The sequence below is a fragment of the Sphaerodactylus townsendi genome, linkage group LG01, assembly GCF_021028975.2.
Source record: "Sphaerodactylus townsendi isolate TG3544 linkage group LG01, MPM_Stown_v2.3, whole genome shotgun sequence".
NCBI classification, from domain to species: domain Eukaryota; kingdom Metazoa; phylum Chordata; class Lepidosauria; order Squamata; family Sphaerodactylidae; genus Sphaerodactylus; species Sphaerodactylus townsendi.
The window spans coordinates 87,060,847-87,083,950 of record NC_059425.1 but is presented as its reverse complement, the minus strand read 5'-3'; the positions used below and the strand labels follow the sequence as shown (position 1 = coordinate 87,083,950).

Here is a 23,104-nt window from a genome sequence, read left to right as displayed (position 1 = left end):
TGTAAATCAAAACCTATTTGTTGCCCACAAAGCTGATTTATAACTGAAACACAGTCTGTTCTGACCAGCAGTGGATCGACAAGGAATTCTCTCCTGGCCTTGCTTACTAAGGATCTTTTAACTAGAGCTGATGGATATTAAACCTGAGATACTAAGCATATAAAGTTATGTGCTTTAACATTTTTTTAAAAACAAAATCCCACCCTTTTGCTAAGCTCAGGGCTATATTCCCACCTCCATCCATTCCTTTCAATAATCTTTAGAAGTCATTTAGATAAAGAATGCGTAAGTGGCCTAAAGATATTTAGTGAGCTTCATGGTTGAGGAGGTATTTGAGCCAAAGTCTTCTTGTGCCTAATTCCACACTCTAACCACTATACAACAGTGGCCTTCCCAAAGTAAAACAAAAGCATACTACTTTATTAAATATAACCCATATTGCAGTTAAGAACCCAAATCTGTACATAACCCAAACTTGAACATCACCCCAAATGCTATCTTATATTTGCACCTAATTTTTATTTAAAGGAACTTGTTCTCACATACATACAGATTTAACAAAACAAAGCAAATTCTGACATTTTCACGGTCCATGTATTTTAATCCACTTTTGTCTGTGTTTAAATACAAAGACTGTCCACAAATTTAAACTTCTGTCACTGGCCTTATTTAGAGAAAATGTGGCTTCCATATATTTTTAGGTACTTTAGTAGAAACAAAAACTACTGAACACCAAGAATATATAGTATTGCTCAGATACCCATAAGTGCTCTACAAACAACTCTTGGGAAACAACACCTGCAGAAATCTAATAAGTAAGAGGTGAGGAGCTTGCCAACTAACTAACCGAATGATAGTTTCTTACATCTGTTGAGATGGCAGGATCAGCATTCCTAGGAAGAAATTTTCTTCAACATATACAAGTGCTCCAAACTGTAATACAGCTTTCTGTATCTGGCTCTGTAACCTCTTTTGCTGTTGATGTTTAAAGGCTATCAGTACATCCTATGGTGAACCCTTTGCCCTAAAGCATTTTCTATACCAGCATACCTTTGGAAGGCAACAATGAGCAAATCCGGTTACTCATGCAGAGATGGCTGCTACCCAGCCCCTTTCACTTAGAGGTAACTACCCTATTTACAGGGCGTGACTTGGTCCACACCACTGTGCATTATACCATGCTCCTGCCTAGACCAAATGTTATTTTAATGTGAAGAGATTTTCCAGTCTCATTTAATGTGAAGAGATTTTCCAGTCTCATTCTTCCATGAAAGTGAATGTCATGAATGCTCTCAAGATTATGTTTACTTTAAGGGCAAAGTCAGTTGTCAAAAAACAGAGGCAACAGCTCTCCCTTGTATCTAAAGATTATGACGGTGAAATAAGTCCTTGAATACTTTTGGAATACAGCCCATACAAACTGATGTATACTTACTATAGTATACCACCTATAAAAAGTTCCTTAGAACAATTTGATCCCTGTCCACATAAGAAAGAAAGAAAGAAAGAAAGAAAGAAAGAAAGAAAGAAAGAAAGAAAGAAAGAAGTCTGTGCCCATATTATACACAATCGCACTGTTTGCAGGGCTACACAGGATTGTTACCGTTAGGATTTGGTTGCAGTCATCACCAGGCTTTTGCTTCTTCATCCAATACATGCCTCCAGTCCCCAAATCCCAATTCCCATTTGTGGTAACTCCTTGATACTTATGCAATGCTGCTTCTTGATCACTGGCACACTCTTCACTTGATTACACATTGGCAGTTTCTCACATCATGAAATCTGTTCCAGGGGTCCATGCAAATTGGCTGATTCAGCATTGTTGCAACATTCAGCAAAGTGTAAAACTCGGCTTCATTTTGTTCTCCCTGATAATGTAAACAGGTAGCAAATTTGGGCAGGTTATGCATCTGCCCCTCAGTTCATATCACTGGTTTATGTTCATAGGAAATAATACACACAATCATAACTCCCTCTAAAGCTTTTGGCACAGCAGTTTCTCACAGCCTATCAAGCATGCATACTTTTAAATGAAGAGCCTCTTTACATATTTAGATGCAGGGGCCATTGTGGCAACATCCCCACAGTTTCCTCAGCCACGCTGCTCCCTTGATAGTCTTTTGTTATCTGCAGTTATCACACTCCTCTACCTCCCATCAGACAGAAAATGCATATGCAGTCCATTACAACCTTAACATTTGTCTTAGCTAAGGATCTGTAAAGTCACTGCTATTGGCAAAACAATGAATTTCAAATCTTACAATCTTCTCTCAAGATATCAGACAGAATTATGCACATTATTTTTGTTTTCAGAGAAACAGCTTCTTGGTCAGAAATCCAATAACAGAACTGTTGTGCGCACCCCAGCATTTGTACTCTTCCAGAACCAGCTAGTACTTGTTAGAGATTATGCTTTATTATACTCATTATGTTCAAATGTGCCATTCACTTTGGGATCATAATACACTGGGTGACTTCCCTGTCACTGAGTGACTTCCTTAATATAAAATTTCACAAGAGGACCTTCAAAGGAAACAGGCTACATGTTATTTATCCAACTACATTCCTAGCTTTATTATCCCCTCCCTTTTTCTTCGCCTTCTAAGTTATTTGCAAGGCATAATTAGCTAAATGGATTGCAGTGCCATCAGAAATTTGAAAAAGGTTATAGACATGCATGTATATAAACACAAATTAGGTATATACACAGTCTTTTGGAAAAAAGACCCAAGGCATTAAACTTCAGACCACAGAGGTAGTACTTTCGGGATTAATACGCATCAGTCTTGAAGCATTCCTCAGATCTTGCAGTTGCTTAGCTGGCTTCCCAACTCCTTCTTCAAATCTCTTCTCCACCACAGGAAGGACAGTTTCATAAAGGAAAGATGCATTCTGTCGAATGAATGCTTTCTTCTCAGGATCCTGCTCACACCGTAAACTGTAGTCAACATGCTGGACGGCTACGAGGATAATCTCCAACAGGCTTTCCAGTAGAACCATGTGCAACTCTGGGAAGTATAGTTTGAGTGCTTCCTCCAAGAAGGCCATAGTCTGTTTGGTGAAAGCCACCACAGTGTAACTAAGATTCACCCAGCAGTCATCACCGGTGTACTGGTCGAAACTGGTCACGCCACAGCTCCTCATCTCCTCTCTGAGCTTCCCAAGAGCTTCTGGGGTCATCAGGTTCATTTTCCGCCACATCTCCTCAGAGTTACGGTGCTTTGTGGCCTCGATTATGATATCCTTGTAACTCTGCAAAGCCCCTTTGATATCCTTCACAAGCAGGGCATGAATGATGAAGGTCAGATCCAGACCAATCTCACTGAGCTGCTTGCAGTGTTCCTTTGCCACCTACAATAACAAACGATACTATTAGCAATATCACAGCTTTATAGATTGCACAAAAGAGAGGCACTGCAATACTCTAAAAGGAGTGAATTGAAGGAAGAACAGTACATCAAGCACGAAGTGAATTGAAGAAAGAATATATTATGCAAGATGTTTTTAAAAGTTGTCAATTTCTAAATTATTAACAAGTGAGTGGGTGCATGGCTAATTCTGGAAACATCTACTTATATCAGCAATTTCCTTTTCCCCCCTATCTCCTTCGCTACTTAATGAAGGCTTCCTTGATTTTAAAAAAAATCCAGACAGTCATCCATCCAGGATACTCTACATTAAACTTGCAATTTGCCATATTTTCTGACCCTACATTTTGCCACAATTTGCCGTATTTTCTGGAATGATCTCAAAGGCTAATTTCCTCTTGCATGAAACTATAGCCAAAAAAGAGCGAGGGGGAGAAAAGTATCTGACATTCACAGAATGGTTCTGTGTCAGGCACCAAGCTAAATCCTGGATACTGCATATATTTCTGTACATTCTCAATCTTTCCTCATAGCATTAAAGGACAGGTTCCAAGCCAATTAAAATCGGCAATGATTAAGACCCATTAAAATTGAGTGAACAATTTACTTGTGATTATATGTCCCATTTTTTTTTCAACTAACTTAAGGTAGGCAAGGACCACATTCTTCATGACTTGAAAACCTGACAATAAATACCACTATGAAAGGAATAAAGTAGTCCAATTCAGCCATTACCACTGCTGGCATTCTGGGCAGCAGCAAAAACCAAACACACAACAGCCTAGATTTCAGAAAGAGAAGAAGAGTTTGAATTTATATCCCCGCTTTCTCTCCTGTAAGGAGAGTCAAAGGGGCTTACAATCTCCTTGCCCTTCTCCCCTCACAACAAACACCCTGTGAGGTAGGTGGGGCTGAGAGAGCTCCGAGAAGCTGTGACTAGCCCAAGGTCACCCAGCTGGTGTGTGTGGGAGTGTACAGGCTAATCTGAATTCCCCAGATAAGCCTCCACAGCTCAGGCGGCAGAACTGGGAATCAAACCCGGTTCCTCCAGATTAGATACATGAGCTCTTAACCTCCTACGCCACTGCTGCTCCCTTTACTGCATCATGCAATGGCAACAGAAATGCCCTTTCTCAGCAGCAGCATAAGAATTATTGTAGCAGTTGCTTCCTCCCAGAGGTGTTGGTTTTATCAGATTCCTGCTGCAGCTGCTGCCACATATCCTGCTGGGCTGTAGCTGACAAAGACAAGAAGAAACAAAGGAAGCAAGCAGTTCAGCAACCACTCCCTATCCACAGTCCCTCATAGGACTAAACTCCTACCACTTCCTGCCCTTGCTTCTAGGCAGCTTGGATACAATTGTGTAGGTTGCAGAAATGTATCACCTGAACAGTAGCAGCCAAAGATCAAAGTAGATGACTGTCAAAAGAATCACACGCCAACCCCCAGAAGCTAGTATACAAAAAAGGTATCTACTAACAGCTATGCGGCCCAGCACAAGTACTAGCTCATCTTCCTTGAGGAGCACTGCTTTTCTGTTTGGGAAAAGTGGTGATCACCTAGTCAGACCCTGGGGTTCTTATTCTAGGCAGCAAAGCAGATAAGACTACCTTATTTCTCCTCCTTTGGGCAGAGGCTGTGGCTCAGTGGAAGAGCCCCTGCTTTGATTGCAGAACATCGCAGGTTCGGTTCTCCAGTTAAAAGAACCAGGCAGTAGGTGATGTGGAACTCTGCCTGAGACTGTGGAGAGCTACTTGTAGTGTAAGCAAACAATACTGGCCTTCATGGATCAAACGTCTGATTCAGAATAAGACAGCTTTACGTGTGCTTCTTTCATTATTCAAGAACACTGACCAAGCAATTTTCTTCTATCTGTGCAAAGAGAACTGCTCAGACACCTTATAAGCACAGCAGTTTGCTTGAAAACAGCTTCTGAGCAGTACAGCTTCTGATATTGTGAGCCAAATTATCAAATGTTGACAAATAAAAGATACATAGTTGGAATTGCTGTACAGCTACAACAGGCAAGTGGGACCAAGTCCCTGTGCCTACCACTACTTACTCTAGGTGCTGGAAAAAAAATAAACTCAGATGTCCTCATTAATTTCTTTGCCCAAAACAGCCTGTCCTTTCCTGCAAGGTAGGACATGTAGCAATAGGACCTGTAGCTACAGCAACAGGAAAAGCTCATCCCTCATACGCCAGCAAAGATGCAGATTTGTGATAATAGTTAAGTTACAGCAGCACTTTGTATGAATGGCTCGCTCTCTGGTAGTCTGGCAGGGCAAAGGCTCTTCAATTCCGAGCATCTTCAGTGCTAAAAAAGCAAAAATGCAATGCTGCTCTTGTAGCATTAAGGAGATAAAAGCACACTCGTAGTATAAGCTAGAGAGCTATACAGGGGAGAAATGGTGGAGCCAGTGGAGATGGGAAAAGTGATGACCCAAACACTTACTGAAACGCAGAATATCATATCTCAGACCACAAAATTAAATAGCTAACTGGTTTCCTCCCCCCATGTTTGATGATAGTCTATGGAACACTAAAGAAGTTTTAACAGCAGCCTAGGAAGAGTCTTGATGATGTGTGACTGAGTTTGACAAACAGATGTAGCACCATTTTCTTTTCCCCTTTGAATTCCTAGTTTCCCCTTACCTTTACACACTCAGCAGCAGTTGATAAGCTTTCCTTACTATCAAACACCTGCTTACTGAAGGCATCTACAAACATGCTCATAGCAGATCGGGCCCAAACAACAAAAGCAGAATAGCACCCACTGTTGCCAACAAAGTCTGTCTCAAACTCTCTTGCAGTCTCCAGCAGGCTGGTGAAGAAGACATGGCAGAGCTTGTGAATGTACAGCAGAGTAGCACCTTCAATGCGTAACTGTCGGATGGCTGTGTGTACAGCAACTTCTCTGTTCCTCAAGAAAAGTTCACATGCCTTCGTTGACTGACCCAAGCGGATCAGCTGGGAAACAGCTCGCCGTGTGGCTCTGGGCCCACCTCGCAGAGACCTATCTGGAGACAGCTCAAACACAAGAACATCAGTGAGCTGCCGGATTCTTTCATCCACTTTGGCCCGTAAGTCCCTGACTAGCTGTGTCACAGGTTTATCTCCCAGATACTCATTCAGTTTATCCAGCAAGTCAACTGCTCCTTCAAAGTCTCTCTGAGCGATACAGACATCTAGATCCTCAGGCAACTCTTGAATCCATTCTAGAGACAAATCCACCATTTCTTCTTCTGGAGTTGCCTCTTCTTCCTCATCCACCTCAAAAGGATTGGTGGTCTCTGGTGGAGCTGGGGGAGGAGCCCGTGCAGGGGCTTCCTGTTCTAGCCTTCGCTTTTCACTCAGGACCCGATTCCTCTTGCTCTCCTCTAACACTTCCAGCCACTCTTTCTTGATCTTGGCATTCTCAGCTTGAAAGATGCGACTTTCAGGAAACATAAGTAATTTGAACATGTCCTTCATAGGCGGATTGTCCTTAACGTTGACCACAGCCAGACCATCGAGTGGGTATAAGGCATCGTAACGGTAAGTACCACGCCGGTTGGGCAGCCAGGCAGCCACCAGAAGGCAGTCATTCATCAGAAAGGCATGTACTCTCTGAATCTGGACCATATGATCAGCATCATACTCCACAAGGTCACCGTTGTAGACCAGGTACTTGCCAGGGCTCTCGGGAAGCAGGTCCCGACAGCCCTCCACCTTCTCTAGGAGGGTAGTGAGAGTTCGCTGCCGGCCCTCCTCATTCGCAGTGGAGTCTTTGGCTGAGAGGGGCAGGAAAGGGTTGGCGTGGGGGTCGGGGGTCGCTCGCCGGGCGCCCCCCAGAGCAGGGTCATCGCGGTCGGCAGTGCTGGCCTGCTGAAGCAGTGCCTGGGTGACAGCTTCCATGATGCTCTTCTGCTCGGTGAGGATGTGGCTGAGCTGGTACATCTCACTCTCCAGGTAGCTGATCTCGCGGGCCGTCTCGATGAACTGCCTGTAGTTTTGGTAGACATTGCGCTTGAGGCTCTGCGCGGTCTCCTCGCTCAGTGCCTGGATGCGCTGCCGGTGCTCCTGCAGGTCCCGGTCGCCGTCCGACTGCTGGGAAAGGACCTTCACGTACTCCTCGGCCGCGTAGCTCCCGGACTCCAGCTGCCTCCTCAGCCGGCTACCGCCAACCGCACCCACCTCACCCAGAGACAGCGTCGCCATGTCTGAGCCGGAACAAGAAACCGAGCAATACCGCGAAAGACCAGCCTGATAAAACACTGCCACTGCGCCTGCGCCTACGCCCATAACGCGCCTACGTCGGACAGGCTCTGAGCAGTTTGGGTCACGCAGGAGCCTGATTGGACAACATGGGACGCCAAGGTGGACGTCACCACCGGATGTTAGTTCAACTTGCGTAAGATGTTTTGTTTCAACACCAATGAAGAGCTGAGCTGCGCTTGAAGGGGGGAGGGTGCATTTATGTATCGTTCATACTTTAGGGAAGTACTCATAGAAGCGGATGGGCGAAAAGAAAAAGTGAACGGCAAAGTGCCGGGCTCCTGACCTTAGCGACGCATGCGCCAGAGTTCGGTGGCGTTGTAGCTTGTGGTCGCCGCCTTACAGGTTGGAAGATCCTTTCTTGTGGAAGATGGACTCCGCCAGCGACTTCTTGCTGGCGCTGCGGTTGCAGGCGGAGTGGGAGGCAGAGGATCACAAGCCGGTTCAGGCTGCGGAGCCAGCCCTCGTTAACCCTTCTTCCCAGCGGCCTCTGTCTGTGGTGGACGGAGCCTGGGAGCTGCTGGACCCCAGCCCGGACGTGCGGGGTCTCTTCGTGCAGTTCAACGAGTCCCTTTTCTGGGGCCGCCTGGCCGCCGTGGAAGTGAAGTGGAGCCCGCGCATGACGCTGTACGGTAAAGAGCGCTGCAGGGCTCCCTTCCTGCAGTCCCGGCTGGGGCATTTGGTGCTTTCTTGCGCTTCTCCGCGGTTGCAACTCATTGTGTCTGAGCTGCTCCGGATTTGGGCTCATTCCGCACATGCAGAATAATGCACTTTCAAGCTGCTTTCAGTGCTCTTTGAAGCTGTGCGGAATAGCAAAATCCACTTGCAAACAGTTGTGAAAATGGTTTGAAAACGCATTATTTTGCATGTGCGGAAGGGGCCTTGGTTTGCATTTGGAGCTGGTGGCTTTGATTATTGTGGGGCACTTTGGAAGCCGAGTTTTGACTGGAATGAGGGATAGAAATGTAACTATGTTAGGGATGGTAGAGAAGGACTTCTGTAGAGTTTTCTTGAAGTAGTTCATAGTTGCCATAAAACAAATAATTATTTTACAGTTAACTTGAAGTGATTTGGAACCACACATTTATTGATTCTTTATATTAGATACATAGACAACTTAGTGATGATCTGTGAAAGAAATCATTCTTGGAACACAGAATTATTTCCCTGTCTGTGGCTCCAGTATGAAGTGGCACAGTCTGTTTTGTCATAGCGTTTGGGTGTATGTATGCACCAGGACCATCGTACTTATGATTACACATGCAGAAGGTCTTAGCAGATTTACAGCATATTGTGCCAGGGTAAAACTACAGTCCACAACTGCCGTAGCTGTAGTATGGGTGCTACAGCCACAATATACTGTTTTATGTAGAAAGCCAGCACAACATTCCTTCTGCTTCTAATTGGTTCCGGAAATATATCTTCACAGGCTCTGCTCTGGAAAAAGTTCAAAAGTGGGGGGAGGGTGGGAGATAAAAAAGGAAACTGTACAAATTTAGTTGTTCTTAGAAACCTGATATGAGCTGTCACTTAGTGTTGCCAGAAACTTCCAAATATGTAGACATTTATGAAAATATATTGTGTCATAACCCATTCAGTGAATATAATTACATGACTAATACCCAGCTTGCTTTGATTGTAAGAAAGAATTCTCACCAATCCAGTTCTGAATTCCGGGTGAGAAATATGGAGGTATGAACTCATAACTTTAATTTGATGTTTGTACACACACTTGTAGCCCATAAACTGTTTCTGTATGACATGCTCTCTGGATACTTTTTTATAAGCTGGATGGAGTGCCTCATGGCTTTGCCTTAGCATTTTAAAATAAGTAGTTACCGTCCTCCTTGCAGTACATTATATAGCACCTTAAGGGCTGATATGAACTTGTCAGAGGGACTGTGGAGGTGTGGTGGCACTAAGCATTCTATGCCAAATGGTGGCAGGATAGCAAAATCTTCATTGCCCCCAAAGAAGATCCTAATACAGACAGCAGGGGAAATAGCAAGCATTTAACAAGTAATTATTTTGTGTCTTATAAGCCACAGTAAATAAATAAGTTTTCTTTGTGTTGCATCTTGTAGGTGTGCTGGGGTTTGCTGCTATGAAGGACGAGGTGGAATGTGCTCCATCAGACTCAGTGAGCCACTCTTAAAGTTACGGCCAAGAAAAGATCTTGTAGAGGTATTGTAAGATGAAGGTGTAGATAAACACAGATCAAAACATTTTGCTGCTTACATGTTTGGTCAAGCAGTAACATCTCTCTTTAAGTAACCAAAGAGTGTTTTGGAGTGTCTGTTTCAAGGGAATAGCCATCATTTTTTTAAAAAGTGAATTTAAATGTAATTATATTTACATTATATGAGCAGATTACTGTGTCTTCACCATAACGTCCACAGAAGGTAGCTGATTGTGCTTTCTGCAGGTTTAAGAACATCTCTTTAAGAGTATGCTCCAGATGTGAGAGGTTTAGGCAGAGTGAAAAATACTATACAGAGAACATGATATTGAGAGCATGAAGAAGCCCGCATCTGTGACAAGGTGACTACATTTGTGGATTTGTGTGAGGAATAGAGTAGACAATAAAAGCAAAGATGCGGATTAAAAAAATTGACTACATATTTTTCTGAGTGTGGCAGAAAAGATAGAAGTCATTTGTTGAGGTTAATACATTAACCTAGTAACTATTTCAATTTCAGACTCTCTTGCATGAAATGATCCATGCCTTGTTGTTTGTCACTCATAATAATAAAGATCATGATTCCCATGGCCCAGAGTTCTGCAAACATATGCATCGGATCAATCGCTTAACCGGTGCCAATATTACGGTAAGCATTCTTTGTAATGTTCAGCAGATTTCTGATACTTCAAGTGCAGTTTGTTGTCAGAATAAAATGGGAGGAGAAAAGAATGACATTAAGCCATTTTGTATCTCCATTGGAGATAAAGGCAGGGTATAAATGAAGGAAATAATAAATGTAAGGGTTGTCCAAGCAAGTTCCAACTTAGTCATGAGACTGCTGGCAGTATCATTCCAACTGAATGTGTGGGTTCACAGAATTGAAGGCTCTTGTAAACAAAAATATCTTATGTATAAGTGTAGCCTCCTCATTCTGAATCTTTAATAATAAGAGAATGTTTTGTATGGAAGATCTTTAATCATGTGAGATCCCAACCCAGGCAGAAGCAGAACACCTAAGAGAGTAGTATACCTTATCAGCTTGAAGCCCCTGCACACACTGAAAATATTAATTACCTCATAACTGTGATTTAGATTGCACTTTTTGGCATTTCACTTTTTGCTTAGTATTGTCACGGGAAGTGGCTTCAGAATGTAGAAGATGTGAGAAAAATGTGTAACTCTTAAAATATGTACACTGAAAAGAAATAAGTTGGGGAGCAAAAAGCTATTTAACTTGATTAACTGGCTGTTGTGGGCTTGTCTGGGCAGTGTGGCCATGGTCTGGTAGTTTTTGCTTTTAACTTTTGCCCACATCTATGGCTGGCATCTGCAGAGGTATGTCATGATAAGATGTATTCCTCTCTGTGGCACAGTGAAACACATTTTACCATGACTTCCCTCTGTAGATGCCAGCCATAGATGCAGGCAAAACATTAGGAGCAAAAACTACCAGACTGCAGCCACACAGCCTGGAAAACTCACAACAGCCAGGTGATTCCGGCTATGAAAGCTTTCGACAAAACATTGGATGATCTTAGTAACTTTTGCAGTGTAGAAGTAGTGACTGTAATCCATATCTACAAAACGAATTGCTGGATTTCCATTGGTTTTAATGAGATATGAAGTGCACTTAATAGCTGAAATCCAAAGCTTTTTCGTGAGCATGGAGGAGCTTAATGCCTACATTCTGGTCCAGTCAAGATGAGGAATATGTTGTGTTGATACACTCCCTTCCTTCACACATGCAAATTCCTTCTTCCACTTCCTTGTTTGTTCAAACAGCGCAAGCACAAGTTAGTGCTAAGGGCAGCTTGTCTCTAAATCAGGACCTGAAATCTTGGTTTAGGGTAGAATTATGATTCTGGATTGGAGGCAGGCTGTGATTATTACAAATCAAGGATGTGCAGGACAGAATTGGTGCATTTCAGACTACTGCATCTTATCAACAGATTCTCTAGAAAACAAAAATGGTTGAAGAGAAAATAATTGAAAAATCCCACTACCTACTTCTGGAGTGGGAGGTATATCCACTGGGAATGCCCAGGTTCAACTGTTGCCTTTGCACATCTGTATCCATGAAGGGATGGCAACCCTGTGTATTCTGTACGTATATGTGCATTGGAAGCTATGGGTTAGACCTTAGTTAATATGAAAAGGAGGTGACTGTTTTGTATTAAGGTCCCCTCTCCCTTTTCTTTTATCTTAGATTTATCATGAGTTTCATGATGAGGTGGATTCTTATCGTCAGCATTGGTGGAGATGTAATGGTCCATGTCAAAATAGAAAACCATATTTTGGATATGTGAAGCGTTCAATGAATAGGGCACCATCAACAAATGACTTTTGGTGGTCTGAACACCAACAGACTTGTGGGGGAACATTCATTAAAATCAAAGAGCCGGAGAACTACTCCAAGAAAAGCGCAGAAAAAAACCAGGGAAAAATCCTAGATTATAATAAAGGTACTTAAACCTGTTTTAGTTAAATATGTTTTAGCAGTTATCCTAATTCATGGTTCTATATGAAATAGGAAACTATGATTTTTTTCAGAATTGACAATTGATTTTGGGAGCAGAAAAAATTATGTAGTTGTGTTTCATGGAAAGGTTGGGTATCACCTTGGATTTAACTGATTTGTTTGCATCATAGAGTTGAAAGAGACCACAAGGGCCATCCAGTCCTTCTCTCTGCCATGCAGGAACACACAATCAAAGAACTCCCAACAGATGGCCATTCAGCCGTTGTTTAAAAACTACCAAAGGAGGAGATTCCACCCTCTCCAAGGCAGTGTATTCCACTGTTGGACAGCTCTTACAGTCAGGAAATTCGTCCAAATGTTTATGTGGAATCTCCTTTCTCATAGTTTGAATCCATTATTCAGTGTCCTAGTCTCTGGAGCATTAGAAAACAAGCTTGCTCCCTCTTCAACATGACATCTCTTCAAATATTTAAACATAGCTGTCATGTCATCCCTTAACCTTATCTTCTTCAGACTAAGAAGCTCCCTAAGTCTCTGCCCATAGGGCATGGATTCCAGAACTTTTATCCTTTTGGTCAACCTGTTCTGGATATACTCTAGCTCATCAATATCCTTCTTAATTTTGTTTGAGTTAGTTTTGGATAACTAATATTTTTGTACAAGAGTAGTACATGTTTGCTGTAAAGAATTAACTGCTGTCATGCAAGTCGCAGAATATACAGGCCATTAATTTTAGCAAAATACTTGAGGTTCTAGCTTCTTGTACCTGTTGGCTTGGATCTCATCTACAATTTCCACAGATGCAAGGAGGGTTACTTTTGCCAGTTCTTCCTCCTGCAGGACATTTTTGATTCACTCATAAGCTATTCTTCAGTGTCACCCAGCAGTAGAGTTTTAGGGAGCATTTTGAGCTACTGTGGAAGGGGGAAATCAACAAAATTCTGTGGAGATTCTAGATGAGATCCAGTCCCTGGAGTCCACATAACAGTGAGATAGAGAATCAGGTCTTGGTATTGGATCGCCCATTCTATAATAAGCAGGAACATCCATTTTGGGGGGATGGACCAATCTGAAAGTCACCAGCCTGGGGTTTTTCCTATTCACACACCCAATAGGTGAGAGAGTCAGCTTAATTTATCTGATGTTTGTTTTTTAAAATCTCAGTATAATTTTATGGATAGTACCTTATGATGGAGAATCATATACTGTTTATTGCATCTGTGTGGGAGTCTGGTCAGCATTAATTAATCTATCTGCATTGCTGAAGCTGTAGTTCACTACACTTGAGTAGCCAAATAATACTTCAAATATAAGACTTTACTTTTGATGTTTTGCAGGAGGAGGGTGTGGAAATAGTAAGCAAAGCGTAATTCCTTTTAGCGGAAAAGGATTTGTGCTTGGAGAAAGAAGCGGAGGATCATCATTAGAGAGAACTTCGGGTCCAAACAGGGAGCTGCTCAGTTCACAGCAGGATTCATCTCCTGGCTTGAAAGTACCAAATGTGAAAAAAGAAATAAAGTTTGAACCGAGTGTTTCCTGTACAGACACTCACCGTACATTTTCTTGCAGCGGAAAAAATACCCATGTTCCCACCATCACTCTTCCTAAAGTATCAGTTGCTAATACAAAAGCATATACTAATGTTAATGGCTCTCCAATCAGGAAAACTTCTTTTAATGTTGTAAAATCAAATTTATTCTCAATAAATGCAAAGTACATTTCTCCACATGTTAACAAAACACAAAAAAGACCATTTCCTGAACCCACTGTCTCAACTCTAGGTTGTCAGATCACATCTCAAGGAAATAGTAGTGTGCATGCTTATGGAGTGTCACAAAAACAAGCAAAAATTGAAGACAAAGATGCCTTTGCAAATTACTTCACAAAGAAATCAGTTCCAGGGCAGTCTAGCCCAACTGTGAAAGCTGAATCTGCATCCTGTGATGACTCTGCTACTTCTGCAAGTGATCAGACAAGAAAAGTTAGTTGCCCTGTCTGCAATTCTCAGGTTTTGGAAACTAAAATTAATGAACACTTAGATTCTTGTCTCTCTTAAGAGTGCTTTGCCTAGGTTTGTCCAGTCGAGTGTTTCATGTATATTTTACTACCTTTCCTATTTGTCGTGAGGAAGGGCGTTAACTTACCACTTTGCCATTTTGCGTGCAGTAAAATATAAGCTTTGTTTAGCTTGGAGAAGGAGTTCTTTCCTGAATTTTTGGGTTAGTTATGCAATGGACCCTAAATGTACCTTACAGCCATAAGACAAATAGGTATCTATAGAAACAAATATACATGTGTGTAGGCTTTTTGTTGTTGTTGTTTCAGGCCCCTTTTGCTGACCGGTAGTGTTTGAATTCAGAAAGGCTTAGAATAATAGAATGCAAGTGGATTTTTGTCCTTTTGCTACTCAGACACTTACCAGTTCACTTGCATGTGGATCGGGATGTTAACCACTCAGAAGCAATTATCTTCTGTAATCATTAAAATTATAGTCAAAAGGAAGAACCAAAGGCAGACAAAATAGAATATCATCTGATTATATATGCTCTTGAAAGCCAATGCTTTGTATCCTCAGGTTGGCTTTTTGAAAGACTCCTTCAGATTTCAGGCAAAAATATGTGGGTGAATCTCTCAGCAAATCCCTCTTAGGGCTTTTGTAAATATGTTTGAAAACTAAAAGCTCTGAAAGTTCACGATCATTGTGACTGATACAGTATTCACTGTAGATTCCTGTTATGCACACCTTTTCTTTGCCAGCATAACATGTACAGCTTATTTCCTCTGAGGTGGAAGTAGATATTTGAAAATTGAGCATTCAATAAAGGATGCATTTAAAAATGTTTTTTCAGGAACCGTATTTGAAATAATTTGCTTTATATTTGCCTGTTCTAAATAAAGATAAAGATAAATAAAGATTCTAAATAAAGTGAAAATTCAGAACATTTTGGCTCAAGTTTGCTTCAACATGTTTTGTTGGATTTAATCTATTTGTTCTTGGAATGATTTATGAGGCGGCAACCTGCTTAGTTAAAGTTTTCCTATAGGTGTGGATCTGTTCTCTTGTAACAGTGCTGTATTCTGCCTTAAAATCAACAGAATTTCAAGAAACACATGCCTAACAAGATAAAAGCTCCTCCCACCGAATCTTGTATGTTATGTCAGGGCTCATTTCAGCAGAGATTTTAATTGTAGTGTCTCAGCAATTCTCAGTAAAAGTACAAAGCTTATTTATTATTTTAAAGACTGTTTTAATAAAACAGATGATAGAGCCTGGATTTGGAGGAAGTTACCTGAAGTCCTCTTGGTTTTGGCAGTGGAAATTTGTAAACTCTTGAATACAGTGGCCCTTTCAATAGTGGATGGTAGTACTTCTGTTTACCTCAAATTGACGCTAGATGGTGCTCTAGCAAGAGCAAAATTTCCTGAAGTTCTGCAATGGATTAGACTGGTAGTTCTTAACCACTGATGCATCATAGCCCCACAGGTAACCTCTAGCTCTTCTGTGGCATCAGGGGCCAGAAAAGATTACTGTACACGGACTATTTGTGTATCTTTGTGCTGACTTTTAATTATGTCAGCCATGTTGTGTGCCAATCTTGAAATAGTAGCAGGATAGAAACACAGTTTAAAATTAACAGGATTCAATATAAGAAAGATACTACAAAGGAGTTGAAAGTTATTTGTGGTGGCAAATTCTGTTGATCTCTACATGCTGACTTTGGGCCACATTAAACTGAGGGCCAAACAAGATGTGATACTGGAATTTTTGTGAATGAATCTTCCCTGTGGTTTTTTTTAATGGAAAATATCACATATGTAGGGAGAAAATTCAGGATGAAAAGATTCTTCTTCTTCTTCATTATTATTATTATTATTCATTTTCTTATACCGCCCAATCCCCAAACAGCTCTACTTCAGCTAAATGTAATCTTACCGCATTAACATTAGCAATTGGATATACGGTGCCAACAGTATTATGCAATGTATTGTCAGTATTTCATTTGCTGACAAAATTGTAATTTCTGTCTCAAGAACCTGAAGTATGTTATAGCCAATGGCCTTATCTATTAAGGCCATTAGTGAGAATTTTCTATTACCTTCATATTTGGTCATTGACCATAAATAAAGACTTCACTATTACCTTCCATGGTTATCCTGGACCATAGAGGCTGTGAAGAAACTGACTTAATTTCCCTTTTGATGGATTCATTCTTTCCTCTTCTTGGATCTGGTCCTACAATGAGGTATAAATTGCTGAAGTCATTCTTTCTACATCTAGAACATTGGCATCTGTCAGGGATATGTTTCAAAGGCAGAAAATTAGCTCCAGGTAACCATGAGCGGCAAAAAGAACAAGTGGGAAAGCTTGGGAATGAGTTAGTCTGAAGCCATAATACAGATTCCGCAGCAGTGATTCTGATGGAAGAACCATCTTTCGATTTAGCTTTACTTTTCTCATGTATCACCTTAGTACAAAATAAAAAATCTGTTTTTTATAATAATTTCTTATTTTCCCAACACAAAGAAAAGGAAAAAACAAAAATGCATATGACACTATACACCCCGTATCCACAATTATGTTAATACAAAATAGAAATAAAAATACAAAAACCAGAAAAAGAATAAAACATAATTTTTACAATATCTAAGCACAACCAATTGCTAAACTAAACACCATACACCCATTCAGTGACTTCCAGCTATTTCATTGTTGAATTCTAATCCATTCTAGGTTTGTACATATGTTTAAAATAAAACAATTTTTCATATACACTATCATTAATATTTGAATTCTGCTATCTTCTTTTATTTATCAATCAATTTATCAATTATTTATCAATCAATTTATTTATCAATTATTTATCTTTTGCCATGTTTTCAATAGATAGTCCATAAAAAGTTTCCAGTTTTCTATAAACTTTTTGTAGGTTATTAAAATTGTCAACTTTGCCATTTCTGAATATTCTGTGACTTTTAATATCCAGTCTTCCTTTGTTGGTATTTTATTATCTCTCTATTTCTGCACATACAATATGCTTGCTGCAGTACACAGGTACATGAAAAGCAGTCTATTGATTTGGGATATCATCTCCCAATAGCCCCAATAAAAAAACTTCAGGATTTTTCATAATTGTTATTTTCAAAATCTTTTGTATTTCTTTTAGTATGATGTTCCAGAAGGATTTGGCCTCTACACAACCACCGCATTATGAGAAAAGGATCCCTCATGTTTTTGACATTTCCAAAATCTGTTTGATGTACATTTTGCCAAGATATTGTGTGTGTGTGTGTGTGTGTGTGTCAGATCCCACCTATACATTATTTTATTTAGATTGTTTTACTTTCCTCATGTATCGCCTTAGTGGGGGGTGGGGGGGAGCTGTTCTGTGAACAGAAGACTCTTTTCACCCACAAAAGGCCATTATAAATCCAACCTATTGGGGCAGAAAGGGAACGTCTGGCAGTATCCAGTATTTTCTTGCAAAAAACCCTCATACAATGTTTGTCATTCCCCAGCTTTGTTTACACTGAATGAATCTTGAATAGCACATTTTGTGTGTTGGGAATCCTGGCATTTAGATAGTGTGGAAAAGTTTCTGTGCTGTGGAGTGAATATTCCAGCTGATTCTCCATACCCAGGGCCTTCATTTTCTGTTATTGATGAGGTAGAGGTTACTTTCTCTTCTATAAAATGACAAAATGCCTTCTTGTACTGAGAAATATCTCTCTTAAGCCACAGTGTCTTCTTATAGCTTCTCAGTCTGCTTCTTCCACTCTAGTTAAAGTAACTGATGCGATAGTCAACCTTCTTTGCAGCTGAGTCAGCATCAATGGTTCTGGTGAGTATAAGCTATTACTTTACCTTCAAGATTCTTTGTTTCATGTAGGATTAACTTGCTTTTCTCATACAGGTTCTTTTCGCAGCTTAGATAATGCCTGACTCTGCTTAATGCTCCAGGTCTTAATAAAGACTTCAGGAGATGATCCCATTGGCAGGGAGATTAAGGTAGCCAAATGGAAGATACTGAAAGGTTGACTGTTGCAGATGCAAGACAGTGCAGAACAGAGTTAGTCCAGTCTATGCCCATTGACTTCAATGCACTAAGAATGGAGTAACTCTGTTTTGGATTGCACTGTTAAAGATATATCTGTAAGTGTGAGACTCTGAAGTTAGTGGCAGAAGCTATACACACCAGGATGCACCTTGATAAGAATAAAATTTCCACAAATGTAAAAACGAGGTGTGCCCTGGAAAAGAAACTAATCAAAATGTGAGCTGAACTCAACTGTTCCTTAGAAGAGTAACTAGTCTGAATGATACTTCCTCCTGCCAACTAGGCCAAGTCTGCATGTTCTTTTGACAATTCTGATTAGAGTGCCTGTTTAGTTTTCTTATTCGGTTTCCTTGTTTAATTTTCCTGGGGTGTGGAAGAGATATTGGGGGAGGGGGCACCAGCACAGGCATCCAATCCAACCAGAGCAATTAGCTCAAATTCACGCTGCATATCATTGAGGAAAATGCTGTGCACAGAAAGATCAACCACACTGCTGGATCACAGGCAGAGGTAGGCTCTATATAAATAGGGTGATTCTTGCTTATACCAACTATCATCCTTTAGGCAAAAGCAGGCACATGTCTTACTAATGGATGCATGGCAAAAGGCAGGCCAGGCTTAATACAGGCCAAGGGCTTTGGAATTACAAATTTAATCTGATGACAGCACCCCAGATGTCCCAGCCGTTGAAGAACGTGCCAAGACCACTATTGGACCATTTGAACTTTCTTTTGTTGTGGGACTGAGGAGCGGGAGCCTCAGGACATAACTCAAGGAAGCGGCCCATATAATAACTGGATACCTGGGTGCTTTAATGGCCTCACCCAGTTTTATGAATGGACACTCTTCACTCCTTGTTTCGGTACTGTTGTAAAGTCTCGCGGGAAGACGCCTGACAGCGAGATCCCGGAGTTCCATTCACAAAGTTGTAACTGTACCTTTCTTTTACGTGTTGATGTTTCTTTATTGTTATGGGGTAAGAGGCCTGCCCTCTTACCTGCCCCCTTGCCCTCCTTTGATCTTCATGTATAAAAGGTCCTGCGCTTGGCTACGGCCATGCGATCCCCTGCCTGAGCTGTATCAATCACTTTCAAATAAAGATATTCTGTTTTCGAAGAACACCGGCTTCCTGTACCTCACTACGTTGCCTGAAGTAAACTCGCTTAATGTTACCTGAGCAGCAGCGGTAACAAGGGTGCATTGTGGATTCTTTGGAATGTCCCAAGACCTCAATGCCTGCAAGTTCCTTGATATCTCTTGTTTACATGTTTAAAAAAATCATTTGCAGTGACAGGAGAATGTGTGTCATCAGGTAGGCAAAACTATCACAGGCACTTATTCTGTAAACCAGTCCCACCCCTTCCAGTCTTATTCACTGGTTTTCTCCCTGCTGTGAGAACTGTCCTGCCTTGACATGCATCACAATTCGACCTACTTCCTGAATATGCAAACCACTGGAAGATAAATGGTAGTGTCCTTGTTCCACCCTTGCTCCTCCTACAGTTTTAGAGCTGGGTTTCTATCTGTCTTCAGTGATGATTTACATTATTATGATTGCCAATTGTAACATAATGGCTTGCAGGTATGAAATCAGTATTCCTGGTGTGCTGCGGTGGACAGAACAATATTCCCACATCAATGCAGAGTCTTGTAATTGCAGGGATCCACCTACTGTAATAATTCTTAAGAGTACTCATAAACTTGTCTTCTGAGCTCCTTCCTTAGAGCAGATTCTGTAGTTTATATTTTTATTGTTGTTTGTTTGGGTGGTATCAGTAAGAGACTCTCCTGATGATACCTCCCAGGTTTGGTGAAGTTTGGTTCAGGGTGTCCAAAGTTATGGACCCTCAAAGGTGAAGCCCCCATCTTCTGTTAGCTCCCATTGGAAACAATGGGGGATGGGGGCACCCCCTTTGGGAGTCCATAGCTTTGGACCCCCTGAACCAAACCTCACCAAACCTGGGTAGTATCATTAGGAGGGTCCCCCAAACAATCCCTGAAAGTTTGGTGCTGTTTGGGGCTGCTAGCCCAAACAATGCGCCCCCTGCAGGCCAAAAATAAAAAAATAGTAAAAATGTTTTAAAAACCCACAAACGGAGAGGCGGAGCTTCGGACATGAATGGAGGGGTTTGAACCCGAGAACACCCCCCTTACCTACGTCCTTGAGTTAGGGTCTTAATTCTCTTAAGTAATAAACCTATTGTTGAATTGTTGAACCTGGCTTGTATCTCCCCCACTCTGTCCTAGCCAAATACAGGGCACAAAAAACAGATTCACTTGAGGGGGGAAGAACATTACTGCTCCAGCTCCCTACCTATTCTACTTGGAAAATAAAGATCTAAGGAGAGCTTTTACCCTTGCAAGGTATGCCTTCTTACCACCAGCAGTAATTGAAGGGAGATATCAAAAGACTCCCTATGAGGACTCCCAACGAACCATATATTGCTTTATTGCCCCTATTATGAGGAGGTGAGGAAAAATGTTTGACTCATGTTTATAATGATAGGATACATCACCCTGACAAATCTTTGAGAAAGAAATTATTACCAGACACAGTGGTGGGATTCAGCAGGTTCACACCACTTTGACAGAACCAGTTGTTAAAATGGTGCTTGTAAACAACCAGTTGTTAAATTATTTGAATCTTATCACTGGAACTGGTTGTTAAATTATTTGAATCCCACCATTGCCAGACAGGTAGCTAAGTTTTGCCTGTTTATAATACAAAGGTATAAATATATTGTTGAAGGCTTTCACGGCCGGAATCACTTGGGTGCTGTGTGGTTTCCGGGCTGTATGGCCGTGTTCTAGCAGCATTCTCTCCTGACGTTTCGCCTGCATCTGTGGCTGGCATCTTCAGCCCCACCCCCCCCCCCCCCCCCCCCCCTCCCCCTCCAGCCCCCCCCCCCCCCCCCCCCCCCCCCCCCCACCCCCCCCCCCCCCCACCCCCCCCCCCCCCCACCCCCCCCCCCCCCCACCCCCCCCCCCCCCCACCCCCCCCCCCCCCCACCCCCCCCCCCCCCCACCCCCCCCCCCCCCCACCCCCCCCCCCCCCCACCCCCCCCCCCCCCCACCCCCCCCCCCCCCCACCCCCCCCCCCCCCCACCCCCCCCCCCCCCCACCCCCCCCCCCCCCCACCCCCCCCCCCCCCCACCCCCCCCCCCCCCCACCCCCCCCCCCCCCCACCCCCCCCCCCCCCCACCCCCCCCCCCCCCCACCCCCCCCCCCCCCCACCCCCCCCCCCCCCCACCCCCCCCCCCCCCCACCCCCCCCCCCCCCCACCCCCCCCCCCCCCCACCCCCCCCCCCCCCCACCCCCCCCCCCCCCCACCCCCCCCCCCCCCCACCCCCCCCCCCCCCCACCCCCCCCCCCCCCCACCCCCCCCCCCCCCCACCCCCCCCCCCCCCCACCCCCCCCCCCCCCCACCCCCCCCCCCCCCCACCCCCCCCCCCCCCCACCCCCCCCCCCCCCCACCCCCCCCCCCCCCCACCCCCCCCCCCCCCCACCCCCCCCCCCCCCCACCCCCCCCCCCCCCCACCCCCCCCCCCCCCCACCCCCCCCCCCCCCCACCCCCCCCCCCCCCCACCCCCCCCCCCCCCCACCCCCCCCCCCCCCCACCCCCCCCCCCCCCCACCCCCCCCCCCCCCCACCCCCCCCCCCCCCCACCCCCCCCCCCCCCCACCCCCCCCCCCCCCCACCCCCCCCCCCCCCCACCCCCCCCCCCCCCCACCCCCCCCCCCCCCCACCCCCCCCCCCCCCCACCCCCCCCCCCCCCCACCCCCCCCCCCCCCCACCCCCCCCCCCCCCCACCCCCCCCCCCCCCCACCCCCCCCCCCCCCCACCCCCCCCCCCCCCCACCCCCCCCCCCCCCCACCCCCCCCCCCCCCCACCCCCCCCCCCCCCCACCCCCCCCCCCCCCCACCCCCCCCCCCCCCCACCCCCCCCCCCCCCCACCCCCCCCCCCCCCCACCCCCCCCCCCCCCCACCCCCCCCCCCCCCCACCCCCCCCCCCCCCCACCCCCCCCCCCCCCCACCCCCCCCCCCCCCCACCCCCCCCCCCCCCCACCCCCCCCCCCCCCCACCCCCCCCCCCCCCCACCCCCCCCCCCCCCCACCCCCCCCCCCCCCCACCCCCCCCCCCCCCCACCCCCCCCCCCCCCCACCCCCCCCCCCCCCCACCCCCCCCCCCCCCCACCCCCCCCCCCCCCCACCCCCCCCCCCCCCCACCCCCCCCCCCCCCCACCCCCCCCCCCCCCCACCCCCCCCCCCCCCCACCCCCCCCCCCCCCCACCCCCCCCCCCCCCCACCCCCCCCCCCCCCCACCCCCCCCCCCCCCCACCCCCCCCCCCCCCCACCCCCCCCCCCCCCCACCCCCCCCCCCCCCCACCCCCCCCCCCCCCCACCCCCCCCCCCCCCCACCCCCCCCCCCCCCCACCCCCCCCCCCCCCCACCCCCCCCCCCCCCCACCCCCCCCCCCCCCCACCCCCCCCCCCCCCCACCCCCCCCCCCCCCCACCCCCCCCCCCCCCCACCCCCCCCCCCCCCCACCCCCCCCCCCCCCCACCCCCCCCCCCCCCCACCCCCCCCCCCCCCCACCCCCCCCCCCCCCCACCCCCCCCCCCCCCCACCCCCCCCCCCCCCCACCCCCCCCCCCCCCCACCCCCCCCCCCCCCCACCCCCCCCCCCCCCCACCCCCCCCCCCCCCCACCCCCCCCCCCCCCCACCCCCCCCCCCCCCCACCCCCCCCCCCCCCCACCCCCCCCC

At 45.6% G+C, this 23,104-nt stretch overlaps 2 protein-coding genes across 3 annotated transcripts; one reads left to right on the top strand and one right to left on the bottom strand.

Annotated features, from left to right (window-relative positions):
- Positions 1-499: 499 nt before the first annotated feature.
- EXOC8 (exocyst complex component 8) lies at positions 500-7,644 on the bottom strand. The gene is made up of 2 exons (XM_048486234.1): positions 6,024-7,644; positions 500-3,351 (listed from the first exon to the last, which is right to left on the bottom strand). The coding sequence occupies exons 1-2, from the start codon at positions 7,566-7,568 to the stop codon at positions 2,743-2,745; spliced, it is 2,154 nt and encodes a 717-aa protein (XP_048342191.1). The 5' UTR covers positions 7,569-7,644; the 3' UTR covers positions 500-2,742.
- Positions 7,645-7,726: 82 nt separating this feature from the next.
- On the top strand, positions 7,727-15,226 carry SPRTN (SprT-like N-terminal domain). Of its 2 annotated transcripts, none has more exons than XM_048486257.1 (5): positions 7,727-8,257; positions 9,710-9,765; positions 10,325-10,453; positions 12,014-12,269; positions 13,624-15,226. In XM_048486257.1, exons 1-5 carry the CDS (start codon positions 7,996-7,998, stop codon positions 14,340-14,342), a joined length of 1,422 nt encoding a protein of 473 aa, XP_048342214.1. In that variant the 5' UTR covers positions 7,727-7,995; the 3' UTR covers positions 14,343-15,226. The 2 variants fall into 2 exon arrangements, with proteins under 2 accessions (XP_048342214.1, XP_048342204.1); XM_048486247.1 differs by having other exon boundaries at positions 7,728-8,252; positions 9,710-9,809.
- Positions 15,227-23,104: the final 7,878 nt, after the last annotated feature.